Source organism: Corythoichthys intestinalis, chromosome 8, assembly GCF_030265065.1.
Source record: "Corythoichthys intestinalis isolate RoL2023-P3 chromosome 8, ASM3026506v1, whole genome shotgun sequence".
Lineage (NCBI taxonomy): Eukaryota > Metazoa > Chordata > Actinopteri > Syngnathiformes > Syngnathidae > Corythoichthys > Corythoichthys intestinalis.
In genome coordinates, this window is record NC_080402.1 from 50,093,334 (window position 1) to 50,107,367 (window position 14,034).

Below are 14,034 nucleotides of genomic sequence, written 5' to 3' on the forward strand. Positions count from 1 at the left end.
CTTACCTGGAATGGCAGTTTCTTTAAACTTAGGTTGGAGGTCATACAATTGCTGATTCAAGCAGACACAAGACAAAAGATCCAATTGCGTGTCGCGAATACAAAATTTTATTCGTATTGGCAGGCAGTGAAAAACGGTCAGGAACTGGAGATCTTGCATAGTCAGCTCAAGCAGGACACGTTGAGCTGACTGGAGAGCTGGCGCAGTTGGGTTGAGCTGGTCAGGCTGGGCAAAGCGAAGATCTGGCATAGTAGTGTCAAGCAGGACAGATTAAGCTGACCAGATAAGAAGTGGTAGTCGGTAAAGGACGGTCCACATGCAGGAGCGTGCTGAATCTTTGACAGACTGACACTGACTGCTTGGAGACTGTGCGTTAAATGCAAAGCCAGAGCAGCTGGTAACAGGTTGAGGTAATTAGGAGTGATTGGCAGATGAGCTTCCTGATAGGTGGAGTGGCAGCAGGCTGAGTCTGATGGAATACTCCAACAATTAGTTGAGAAGGGCCTGGCTCATGAGATTCCAATATAAATTATAATAATGAAAGACCTTGCTCAAATGTGAATAAGTGCAGGATCCTGTACATAATTGATTATTCACACTCAATAAAGGAAATTAGAAAAGACAAGAATCCACTTATCAGTTATCACATTTATTACATACTTATTACATAGTTATTACAGATATCAAAGTAACACTCAAACACATCTAGTAAACCACATTCAAGGATAATTCAGACAAATAGCCTTCAAATGAAGAATGACCAAGACATTGCATTGATAATAATAGACTAACAGATGGTTAATTATGGATGGAGGTGCTAGGTTGAGCTCGTAGATGTGTTGTGCAATAACAGCAAAATATTAGAAATGCCCCCATTCCTGTTAAAAACAACAGACTGAACATTATTGTTGGAACTGCAGAATTTTTGATGCAGCTCCTGTGTCGAAGAGGACGAGTGAATTCGAAAGTGGGAACGGGTGACTCCAAATGACAGAAAACAGGAAACATGATGCAAAAAAAAAAAAAAAAAAAAAAGATTTTTCTCAGCGACCTCTGGGCGATATGTCACAACCACCTGTTAAGGAAACGCCTTAAGCCGGAAGCATTGCACACTCCATTCTCATACTGCACCCTACCATCGCCTTGAGAGGTGCAATGAGGAAAATGTGTGTTCAGTTTTGTCGCTTTCTATTTATGTGGCTTTCTGGTAAGTTATTTTCTTTCGGCTTATATGAGTTTTTTTGTTGCTGTTGATAAAATCAAAATGTAGATGTGGAGATACAGTAAAATGTGTTTGTGTGTGTGTCACTATTTCAAAGTTACTCGTAGCTGTGCAACCCATAATTTTCTAGTATAAGGAGTAACTGTAACTCAGGTAAATTTTTCTACACGGGCTATTTTTCTGCCCGAAAGATCTTATCATTATTTTTTTGTGTGTGTTCAATGTACTGTATTTATTCTTATTTAACAGCACTGGAAAGAGATACATATAGCACATGTCCCCCCCCCAAGGTATAATAATAAACAAACAAACAAACAAAAAAAAACCTTTTATAATATGTATATTTTTATAAATCATTTTTAAACGCTACAAATGTAATAATTATGATATAAATGAGATATATGTATAAAATAAAACAATGATTTTACATGTAAACATGTTTATATCTTAACATTTTTAAATAAAATATGGTGTTTTTTATTCAACTGAAAAAAAATCTGTGACGGACTGAGGGCGTGAAGTTTGAGTAGCGAGTGATTACGTTCGTAGACTCATCAGAATATTGAATATAAAATGTATCATGCAGGCATGCAGCTGCTTTTATATAAGCATCGTTAGCCTGCAGTTTACAGTTTTTCTCGAATGTCAGAACACATTTCAGGAAACTGCCCTCTGTTTTCTCTAAACACAAAACACTTTTCTCTGGCTAGCTCCACAAAAACTCGCATTCTCTTTGCAAAACGAAACTCTCAGTCAAAAACCCAAACTTTTAACCACAAAACCCAAACGTTCACCACAAAACTGTTGCTCCTATTGCGAGGACTAAACTTTGACAACAAAATGGTCCTCACAGCTTGCAAAAATGTAAACACTATTGGATATCTATCGCACACTTAAAAAAAAATTGAAAACACAATGTTCAGGGTGTGATGTTCTAAGTACCCCATCATCTGTATAGTAATCAATAGTAAGTCACAGATTATTTTTAGGGGAATTGAACCCCATTTATTGATGACAACCTGTACAAATGTACTTTTCCCAAAACAATATTTCAAAAGAGAACAAAAGCATACATAGGGATACATGTCACAAATTAAATTAAGACAAAAAAGTTTTGCCAAAAATGAAGAGGAAGGTGTTGTTATAAGATATTAAAGTAACTGTATTTTTCGTTCCACAAAGTACAATAGACAAATATAGTGAATATTCAACAAGAGCATATGCCTGAACAATTCTCTTGTGTTTAGGATGATTGTCCTGTTGGAGGAGTGTCCAAATTCCTGCCATTTAGATTCATTTAACAGCCTTTGTTAAAGGTTGATTTACTGCATGCATTTATTGAGCCTGTGTGGGTTATACAGCATACAGTATATACTCTATATTAAAAAAGAAAAATCAACATGTGCACCCAGTGCTCATTATTACAGTTTTTCTCGATTGCTAAAGCACACTTTCTTGATCTCTGAGCACAATGACCAGTTGCCTAAACACATTTATTAAATCAGGCCGCTAGTTGGCTTAACTATAAACACATTTCACCTCAATCTCCAATTTCATAAAACTCTAAACACAATTGCAATTCTCTAAACACATTTACACTTAGCCTAAACACTTTTGCACTTGCTAAAACACACTTTGTGCAATCATATGAACCAGTGACGTGCGGTGAGGTTCATGGTTGGTGAGGCACTGACTCCTTTAGTGTCAGATTTCCAAATATATAAACCAAAAAGGGTAGCTTATTAAATTGGCTACTGGTTATTTCATATCTCATCAGCATTCTTCACAAAACACGCACACACGGTACATATTATCGATATGTAAAAGTAAGAAAATAACATGCATTTGCTCTACACCCTCAATGTGTTGGCCGTCGCCATTCTATAATTCATGCAACATAAATGAGAGTAAAGAGTGGTGTACAAAACCACACCTTTAGTGAAATATTCAGTTGTTTTTAAAACTTTTAATTCTGATACTTTAATCAATATATTACAGATTGCTAAACAAAAAGTGTGAAAAGAAAAACAAAGAATATTTTATTTAAGGCCAAAATTTAGTTTTTAAATATTCTATTGTATTTTTCTTGGTCTAAGCTCTTTTTTTTTTTTTTTTTTTTTAAGTAAGATTGAAATGAAAACTTTGTGGTCTTGCGCCTGTCCTTCACCACAAAAACCGGCGTTACTTTGGAAGGGCATAGGTTTGGTCTCAACATTCGTAGGGACGATATAACAGCATAATCTGCATGTAGGTACACTTTTTGCTGGGGACGGGACATTAATTAGACCAAACAGATTGGATGAAGGGGGCAAAGGGCCACATTTCTCATGTATATGAACATAATTAATTAATAGGCAAAATTATCAATGCAAAATAAATCCTTATCTACTGATAATAACTTTTACGTGCCTTGGTTCTGATGATACACTGTTCAATTCGAATCTTTGTTTTCAAAAAATACTAAAGAAACATTTTGAAAACTTCCTGAATAAATGTCTGGTTTTTATTAGCAAACATAAACATAATGAAAATAATTCACTTAATAATGGTGGGGTCAATTCTATCCTTACAACATATGGAACTATTGAAAGATCCAAATTCTCTATATAACTGAACATTATATCATGCAAAAAAGGTAAGGTTGCTTAAAAGTTGGTGGGGACAATTTTAGCATCCTGAAAAGTTGGTAGTGTTATGTCCCTACCGTCCCTATGCAAACCTACGCCCTTTTTGTAAAAGTCCTCCTTATTTTCCTTTACTTTAAAAAAATCTCTCCGCCTCAATGGAGAGGATTGCTTCAATTAGATCGTTCTGTGTTCTATTTGACAAGCCAGAAAACACAGTGGATGTGTCCAATTGTCTAGCTAACCTTTCATCTTTCTCAGCAAAACCATGTAATCGTTCTACATATACGCCACGTTTAGAAGAGCTAACACGCTCATCGTTACCACGAAATGTTACCTCCTGTTCAGCTAGGATGCAGGTTGCATTAATGAGGTCTTTCAAACTCTTTCGGTTTTACTTTACCTTAGCATTGAGGATGCTACCGTTGAGCTTCCGCTGTTCGTCAAAGCCAAATCGATCCTTGAGCTTCCAAAAGTTTTTAAAGCAATCAGGCTTTGAATGTGAGTGGTCGAGCTCTCATGTTTGCTGAGGCTTCGTCGTAGTTTTTTAATGTCACAATATGTTGTGTTAGTCCGGACATTGGCACAATTTGAGAAGAAAAGGCAGGGAAAGCAGCAAAGGGGATTTTTCGAAGGACAGCCACATAGCCAGTCTTTTTGGGTGTACCAGTCCGTTTGAAAAGCGCGAGTTATCCTCTGTCCCGTAGTAAGCAAACCTTTTAGCTCCGGCGTTGTGTTAACCGCGTCCACTTTTAACGGAAAGTCCAGTTTCACGTACGCCCCCTTGCAGTGCGGCAGAGTACTATCTGCCGCAACCTGTGCCTTTTCACTGCGGTTTTATTTCCCATCAGCAAAACTAAATATGTCGCTAACAAACATTAAACTTTAAGGGTTAAAGACATTAGCTAGACTGAGGAAAATCAGGTCAAATAAACATATCTGGAAACATTATAATGGCGACATGCAGATGTACGGCAACCAGCACGCTCCAATTCCATGTATCAACCCAGTTTGTTATGGATTACGCAATCAGAGGTGAGGCTTTACTCGTTGCTGCCGCACCTCTCGTTTCATTTCTTTATTTGAACAGGAAATAAGCAAATTCAGCGATTTTGATTATAAAAAATGTTTGAAATGAGTCATACATAAAGAGCAATGGACAAATATTAATATAAATTTGATGCTACAATTTTTTTTTTGGCATGATGACAGGTGAGGCTCTGCCTCACCTGCCTCCCCTGACCGCACGTCACTGATATGAACACATTCTCATTCACTGAACACATTTTGCTCACACAATTCAAAATGGTAGACTCAGACATCAAAAGTTGAACACAATGAAAGCACGGGCGTCATTGCTTAAACACGGTAACTCAAAATTGAAGACACATGAGACTATCCACGTTGGCCTGTTGAGAATGCACAACGACTCAAAATTGATGCTCTCCTTGGGTCCTTCAACAACCAGTGTCTCCTCACATTCTTGGGAGAGCTAAAGGATATCCTGATTGACCGTGAGCAGCAGAATCTGGTTCCAGCACAGCCTCCTCCTATCTACAGTATGTCATCATCTGGGATAAGATCGGCTTTCACCGCACCAGATTAGAGAGTGGTTCAATATACACCAACAATTCCTCAACGTATGTCTGCCACCCTACACACTTTTCCTCAACCCCATAGAAGAGTTCTCATCATGGCGGTGGAAGGTGTATGACCGGGAACCATATAGTGGACAGAACCTCCTCAGGGCCATAGACCTGGCCTGCGATGATGCGGGGGATTACTCAGGCTGGGTCCGGCATGCCAGAGCTTTCTTCCCCAGCTGCCTGGTGAGGGAAAATATAGCCTGCGATGTGGACGAGATCCTGTGGCCTGACCCCACCCGACGACGTGATGCGCAGGCCCCTGCACAGGCCCCCCCGCAGACCCCATAGTACCTCTTTACTGTACATACATACTTTTGTTCTCTCTTGAAATATTTGTTTTGGGAAAAGTACGTTTGTACAGGTTGTCATCAATAAATGGGGTTCAATTCCCCTAAAAATCTGTGACTTACTATTGATGACTATACAGATGATTGGGCACTTAGAACATCACACCCTGAACATTGTGTTTTCAATTTTTATTGAAGTGTACGATAGATATCCAATAGTGTTTACATTTTTGCAAGCTGTGAGGACCATTTTGTTGTCAAAGTTTACTCTTGGCCATAGGAGCAACAGTTTTGTGGTGAAAGTTTGGGTTATGTGGTTGAAAGTTTGGGTTTTGGTGTGAGAGTTTCATTTTGCAAAGAGAATGCGAGTTTTTGTGGAGCTAGCTTGAGAAAAGTGTTTTGTGTTTAGAGTTTAGAGAAAACAGAGGGCAGTTTCCTGAAATGTGTTCTGACATTCGAGAAAAACTGTAACAACCTACCTAATGTTTTTCATAGGGTAGTATGATTATTGTATGATGATTTCAAATCACTCAGTAAAAGCCCCAAATTAGTATGACCTTCATGCCCCCAAGTGAACACAATTGGGTCAACGCCCTTTACGCTCTTCCCGAAAGAAATATGCTTGGTTCTACAATTTCATCAGACAGATTCCTAATCAGGGGTATTTTTGTGGTGCGTGCCACATCGGAGTTACCGTATATCTTTCTTCTGAAGTAAACTCATTAAAATATTTAACTCGAATTCGCACCACCCAGTCAAAACTGCTCAAAAATGAAGAAATCGTTGCAAGAGTCTGCTTAACAAAATTCTTGGAGATCCACATTGATGAGTACCTTAACTTTAAAAACATACTGGTGATCTCACAACTTTAGTATTGAAATATGCTGCTCTTTTCTTCAAATTGAGACATTACCTCCCACTCTCTGCAGTTCTCGTTTTATACAAATCTTCCTTTGAACCTCATTTGTAATACTGTAATATATGGTGCAATACATTTCCAACTTATTTGAATAACCTCAAATTACTCCAGAAAAACATTATACGCCTCTTAACATGGTCCGAGTTTAATACTTCCACGAAAATTTGCATTAAGCGATAGATGATGGATGGATGGATGGATGGATGGATGGATGGATGGATGGATGGATGGATGGATGGATGTACCAGACTATCCATGAACTAAACCATAAATTAGGTGACCTCGTTCCAATCTGTACTCCTCAGCACAACTATGCTACCAGGGCAAAAACAAATCACTTGAAAAAAAAAGAAGGCTAAAGTGTACAAGCTTTAGCATTCTGTGTCGAGGACCACAGATTTTGAACAAATTTGATGAAATGCTGAAAATGTCACATTTTTATGAAAAAACTCAAAGCTCAACCCCTTGCAATGTACAGTATGTCTAACATGCTGATTCCTTAGATAACACTGGTTCTGTACCTCGCATCAATTCCAATCTAGCCTGAATGTTCAATTGTGTGTCTGTGTGTGCTGTCCGTATTTATAAAGATATCTGGCCGATATGTTATATTTGAGGAGAACTGGGCCCCCTACTAAATGTTTTAAATAGCTTTCTTGGAGTGTCCTTTTCACGCATCTAACTGTATAAACATATACAGCATGTATTTGTATATACCATGTTTTGTATGCTTTAAAGTGTGTATGACAGGATTAAAAAGTCTTAAATAGCATTATTATGTGAATTAGAATCATATTCTGTGACAACTTGACTTGGCAAAGCGCAGATGACGAGGAATTAGTCTTTTAATCTGCCGTTTAGCCACGCCTACCATTATAGGGCTCTAGCGTCCCCAACAGGAGGATGACGTCAGCAGGGTCATGGTTTCATCCGAATTAGAATTCAGCCCATTCAGGGGGAATTATTCATAACGAGGAAAATGCGATGAAGAGAGCAGTAAAATGTCATTGTTTCAATCCCTCTACTCCAATATTTTACAGGATATTGTTTTTATCCAAGTTTTTTTCCCAAATTGCTAAATAAATTATATGGTCATGACAAATAACAGTGTTGTGCTAAATGGAATATGAATGATTGAAAATGCATTTATTCAGTACGACATAGCAAAATTACTCTATTATCAGGGGTGCACATAAGTGGTCCGCATGCGCGCATGCGTACTGGACGTAGACAAACGCGCTGGCCCTAAACGGCTTCCATACGCTTTTGCGTACCGATGGCTGACCACTGTATTTGCGGCAGACACGAGAAAATAACTTCTCAAAATGTCAAAGAGGCAGGCCACACTGAGTAATTACTTCCGTGTTCCCCCACCCCCGTCAAAAGACAGACAGACGACAGAGACGTCACCGAAGCTACTGGAAAAAAAGGACTTTTGCTGAAAAGTGGCTACAGGAGGTACCATCATGGCTAGAAGCAAATGATGCTCGCACGGAAATGCGGTACAAAATGTGCCGTGAGAATCCCAATGTCGCTGATAAGAGCAGCGCATTTTATGTAGGGTCAAAGAATTTCAGCCATCCAAACTTTGAAAAGCACGAAAAAAACAGCATGTGGCAATTAAGCAAACTATCGATGTCAAACAGGACCCCACTCGCCCTATGGACAAGTGGCGGAATAAAGGTAATGAACAGCGACATGCACCGACAAACGTGTTTTTGCTCGCATTTTACAAAGCTAAACATGCACGTTCAATGAGGTCTTATGAGGAGGACATCCCACTTTTAAAAAGGCTTGGAGTTAATGTGGGAGCCGCATAATGCCCTTTATTTTGAATTGGTGCTTTTTATTTCTTTACATTTCACTTCAAAGTAATGGCAATTTTGTTATGTCAGTTGATGTTGATCAAGCATTAATTGTTAATATAATTAATTAAAGTTAATTGGCTCTAAGTAAAGCTTGTCATAAATTTATCGCATCAGGTGGGTCGCCTCTCAAGCTCAATGAGGACCAAGTCACATCTCCAGGTCCTCCTCTGAGAACCTGGGCAAAAAAATTATGTGCACCCCTGTCTATAATGGTCAAAACTGTCGACTTCACTTTTACTGTCGCACCTCCCGAACGATATTTTATGCCACTGTAGTTAGTCTGGCTTTTGTCATTTCCCTGCCTCGGCTTCAGAAAATGTAAACAAACCAAGAAGCGTGACAGCTAGCTGACAAGGTAACCCGAACTGAGTGACGTCTCAAAGTCTTATTTCCGCTTTTCAAAGCGAAAAATTACACAAAACTAGCCTGGATCATATCACACGGATGCAGGGTTGTCGATTGTCTTCGCCGATCGGCAACACGCTCGGCAGCGAGCAAGTTACAGCTCGACGTTCCCCTGCTGCGGACAGGAGAGCTCGTTTGCGGGGAAGCAGCTGGACAATGACCGCCGGACAAACCGGCCGACGTCGGAGGAGCACATAGCTGCCACATGGGCAACACGAATATGGCGTAAATTAATGTTTATCTACTCGGCGAAGATGAGAGAGTGAGAGAGTGGTGCAGTTGTTGTGTGCAGCTAACAAGGCAGGATGTGTCTAAGGAGAACTTTTCTACATGTCCGTCCATGATCAAACATAAGTAAAAATTCCTTTATTTTGTAGTGTTTACTTCATAATTGCTGTATTCGCAGCCATTTTAACACAAAGTTGAAATTTCCGATGGGGTGGAAAATTTGACAGAACACTGGGCACACGAAGAGGGCAATAAGCCAAGTATAGCGCTTTCCCGGCGGGGGGGTGTACGACAAGCCGCCGGTCGTCGGTCAAGTGGCATTCTCGGTGGACAAGGAGCATTGTCAACCACAAAATGCAATCCAACTCCGTATTAAAACGTGTGCCATGATACCAGTATTTGACATACTACAAAACACTATGTTTACTCACTTCCACGTAAATCAAATGGTCCCACAGTTGTCGCACACTTGTCTTGGCCGATCTCGGTGTGAACGGGAACTTTCTGAAACCCAAAAAGGCTCACCCGCCTCTCCCTGGTGCAGCTACAAAAGCCTACAGCCGTTTGGCTGGCGTGATGTGAAAAATGAAAAAATTAATCTGCAAAATCAGCTTAATCCGCAGTCAATCTGCATGCTATAAAGCAATGCTGTATTGTGAGATGCTGACCCAGGTGACGTCACATTCGCATTCGTCCTAAACCCGAGATTGGAGCCGGAAGTTACTCATTTTCATGGCGTGGGATTCAAAAATTGAATATATAAAACGATTGATTCCACACACATCCAAGCAGTCCATTTCATTCAGGAGCATAAAACACCGCGTGAAATAAACATTCTTTTTGGTGTTATATGCACTTTAATGATGTGTGAATACAGTAAACTAAACCATAATAAACAGTAAAATGGATTGGACGTCTAGCGCCATCAATGGTGGTCAAATTAGAGATGCCATGACTGACTCATCAATAACTAATCGATTAGCAAATGAATTGACAACTATTTAGTTATTTTTATAGCCAAGGTATCTAAAGTTAGGGACATTTTTTACCTCGAAATGATCAAAATACCCATTTTTGAGCCTTTCTTCGCAAAATTTTCCATTAATAAATTTTTGGGGGTGAGGGCGGGACAGTACTGTATTCTATTTATGCTTGTTTGTGTATTTTGTCTTTTAATTAAAAAAAAAAGGCAAACCATTTTTTATTTGTTATCAATATATTTATTGACATTTTTAGTTGTGTTTATTTATTTTTAATTAAAAATAGGCCCTTTTTAAATTTTGGTATTAAATTAAACAAAGGAAGGAACACACAGCAAACATTCCATTTATGTTATACATCATTATCATCATTTTATTTAATTTTGTTAAAGACAATAAATATCCTCAGATTATTGGACTACAGACATTTTATTAGAATGATATTTTACAGAAAAAAATTTAAGTTGATGCACATGATTTAATTTGGCGGCCCCCACAAATTGACATGGTGGGCCGGACTTGGCCCTGGGCCGCCAGTTTGACACCAGTGTTCTTCATGATCTTTTCCCTCCCAAACTGTAGGTCTTCATGTTTCTTCTGCATTCAACATTGACACCACAAATCCCAAAGTTTACAATGGAGATCAAAAAGCTTTCTTCGGATACAAAGTGCTTCAATATAAGGCTGGCTCCAACAAGGGGTACGCATGTGTTTCTCTCCCTATTCTTTAAGCAAGACAATTTCACCAAATGCACATCCATATGCTGTATATGTGTGTTGTTCTCATCTACAGCATTCTCGTCACTGCGCCTCTTCAGAATAATGGATCTGGGACAGTGTGCAAACCAGATCACAGCCAAAGTCCCAAATGTTTCACCCCACAAGGTACTGGTCTATGAAATGAATGCGCTGGAGTCACAAGCTCACTCACGAACAATAGGTTTGCAAATGATGATGGTGGTGCAGGTGGTTGAGCGGTTGTGCACTGATTGAAGGATGACAGTTTTGATTCCAGCTCCTAACTGCTTCGACCTGTGCCTGTTAATGTTCAATCCATGGGCAAGATACTTTGTGAAAATAGTGTGAGAACAAGTGGTGGTCGGAAGGGCTGATGGCTGCCTTGCTTCTGTTGGACTGCTTCAGAGCTAGTGTCTTAAAAACATTGAGTGCAGAGTAGGGATGTCCCGATCCAGGTTTTTGCACTTCCGATCCGATACCGATATTGTTTTGCACTTCCGATCTGATACCGATACTGGCCGATACCAATACCGACCTATCTGAGCATGTGTTAAAGTTTAAAGTTATTTAGCCTCCTTACTTAGTTGTCAGACTCATGTTGAAAAGGGTTTTAGTACCCTTGATGACAACTCGCCAGCTGAATTAGATGAGTTTGAATAACACACAACGGTTGGTAACAAGAAACTGACCTGTTTATTCAGTGACAAACACAAAACATCATAAATAACAAACAGAAATGGCATAGTCAGTCAGTAAAACGTGCAAATAATATTGTAAACTGTCTTAAAAAAGCAAAACACACCAACAGCCTCAGTGGAAAATCCCCCAAATCCCCCAAGCTATTAGATGCTTTCAATGTTTCGCGCATTAGTTACAAAAATTGTATTAAAAGTCTCTCAGGTTTAAATAAACGACTATTTCAGTATCAAGTTAACATTTTAAAACAGTAAATAAAATACTCATGTCCCCATTCTGTATCAGCAGCTTTAAACTACATTCAATTCATTTAATTTTGCGAATCAACTGCTAAAGTTGTTAAAATTGCTCCCGTTATTCCATAATTTCCCTTCTGTCTACTTTCGACATGTGAAACTGTTTTGAAGATAGATTCAAGTCAAGATTTTGCCGATTTAGGAGTATTTTAGATAAAAAGTTAATTAGGTTCGCTTGGAAGGTTCCCAACAGCCTACTAGGGAAGTCTTCTGCTTTAAGATGGCGGCTGTTTACTAACGCATCTGGTTTTCAATACTTCAATGTTGCTAATAGTGTTGCACCGATACCATTTTTTGGCCCCGATACCGATACCTGGCTGTGCAGTATCGGCCGATACCGATACCATACCGATACCACCCCGTTTATATATATATATACATATATATATATATATATATATATATATATATATATATATATATATATATATATATATATATATATATATATATACAGGGGTGCACATAAGTGGTCCGCATGCGTGCATGCGGACTGGACGTAGACAAACGCGCTGGCCCTCAACGGTTTCCATACGCTTTTGCGTACCGATGGCTGACCACTGTATTTGCGGCGGAGACGAGAAAATAACTTCTCAAAATGTCGAAGAGACAGGCCACACTGAGTAATTACTTCCGTGTTCCCCCACCCGCCAAAAGACAGACAGACGACAGAGACGTCACCGGAGCTACCGAAAAAAAAGGACTTTTGCTGAAAAGTGGCTACTGGAGGTACCATGGCTAGAAGCAAATGATGCTTGCACGGAAATGTGGTACAAAATGTGCCGTGAGAATCCCAATGTCGCCAATAAGAGCAGCGCATTTTATGTAGGGTCAAAGAATTTCAGCCATCCAAACTTTGAAAAGCACGAAAAAAACAGAGAGCATGTGGCAATTAAGCAAACTATCTACAGTGCCTTGCAAAAGTATTCGGCCCCCTTGAATCTTGCAACCTTTCGCCACATTTCAGGCTTCAAACATAAAGATATGAAATTTAATTTTTTTGTCAAGAATCAACAACAAGTGGGACACAATCGTGAAGTGGAACAACATTTATTGGATAATTTAAACTTTTTTAACAAATAAAAAACTGAAAAGTGGGGCGTGCAATATTATTCGGCCCCTTTACTTTCAGTGCAGCAAACTCATTCCAGAAGTTCAGTGAGGATCTCTGAATGATCCAATGTTGTCCTAAATGACCGATGATGATAAATGGAATCCACCTGTGTGTAATCAAGTCTCCGTATAAATGCACCTGCTCTGTGATAGTCTCAGGGTTCTGTTTAAAGTGCAGAGAGCATTATGAAAACCAAGGAACACACCAGGCAGGTCCGAGATACTGTTGTGGAGAAGTTTAAAGCCGGATTTGGATACAAAAAGATTTCCCAAGCTTTAAACATCTCAAGGAGCACTGTGCAAGCCATCATATCGAAATGGAAGGAGCATCAGACACTGCAAATCTACCAAGACCCAGCCGTCCTTCCAAACTTTCTTCTCAAACAAGGAGAAAACTGATCAGAGATGCAGCCAAGAGGCCCATGATCACTCTGGATGAACTGCAGAGATCTACAGCTGAGGTGGGAGAGTCTGTCCATAGGACAACAATCAGTCGTACACTGCACAAATCTGGCCTTTATGGAAGAGTGGCAAGAAGAAAGCCATTTCTCAAAGATATCCATAAAAAGTCTCGTTTAAAGTTTGCCACAAGCCACCTGGGAGACACACCAAACATGTGGAAGAAGGTGCTCTGGTCAGATGAAACCAAAATTGAACTTTTTGGCCACAATGCAAAACGATATGTTTGGCGTAAAAGCAACACAGCTCATCACCCTGAACACACCATCCCCACTGTCAAACATGGTGGTGGCAGCATCATGGTTTGGCCATGCTTTTCTTCAGCAGGGACAGGGAAGATGGTTAAAATTGACGGGAAGATGGATGCAGCCAAATGCAGGAACATTCTGGAAGAAAACCTGTTGGTATCTGCACAAGACCTGAGACTGGGACGGAGATTTATCTTCCAACAGGACAATGATCCAAAACATAAAGCCAAATCTACAATGGAATGGTTCAAAAATAAACGTATCCAGGTGTTAGAATGGCCAAGTCAAAGTCCAGACCTGAATCC

At 39.6% G+C, this 14,034-nt stretch overlaps 1 protein-coding gene across 1 annotated transcript in view; it reads left to right on the forward strand.

The window, feature by feature from the left end:
* Positions 1-1,138: 1,138 nt before the first annotated feature.
* The window catches only part of zmp:0000001082 (integrin alpha-D), a 74,716-nt gene continuing 61,820 nt past the window's right edge, over positions 1,139-14,034 (forward strand). Inside the window, exons 1-3 of the mRNA XM_057843359.1 lie at positions 1,139-1,207; positions 10,762-10,879; positions 10,973-11,064. Of these exons, the coding sequence (XP_057699342.1) occupies positions 1,156-1,207; positions 10,762-10,879; positions 10,973-11,064 (262 nt within the window). The 5' untranslated portion in view covers positions 1,139-1,155. The remainder of the gene's footprint in view (positions 1,208-10,761; positions 10,880-10,972; positions 11,065-14,034) is intronic.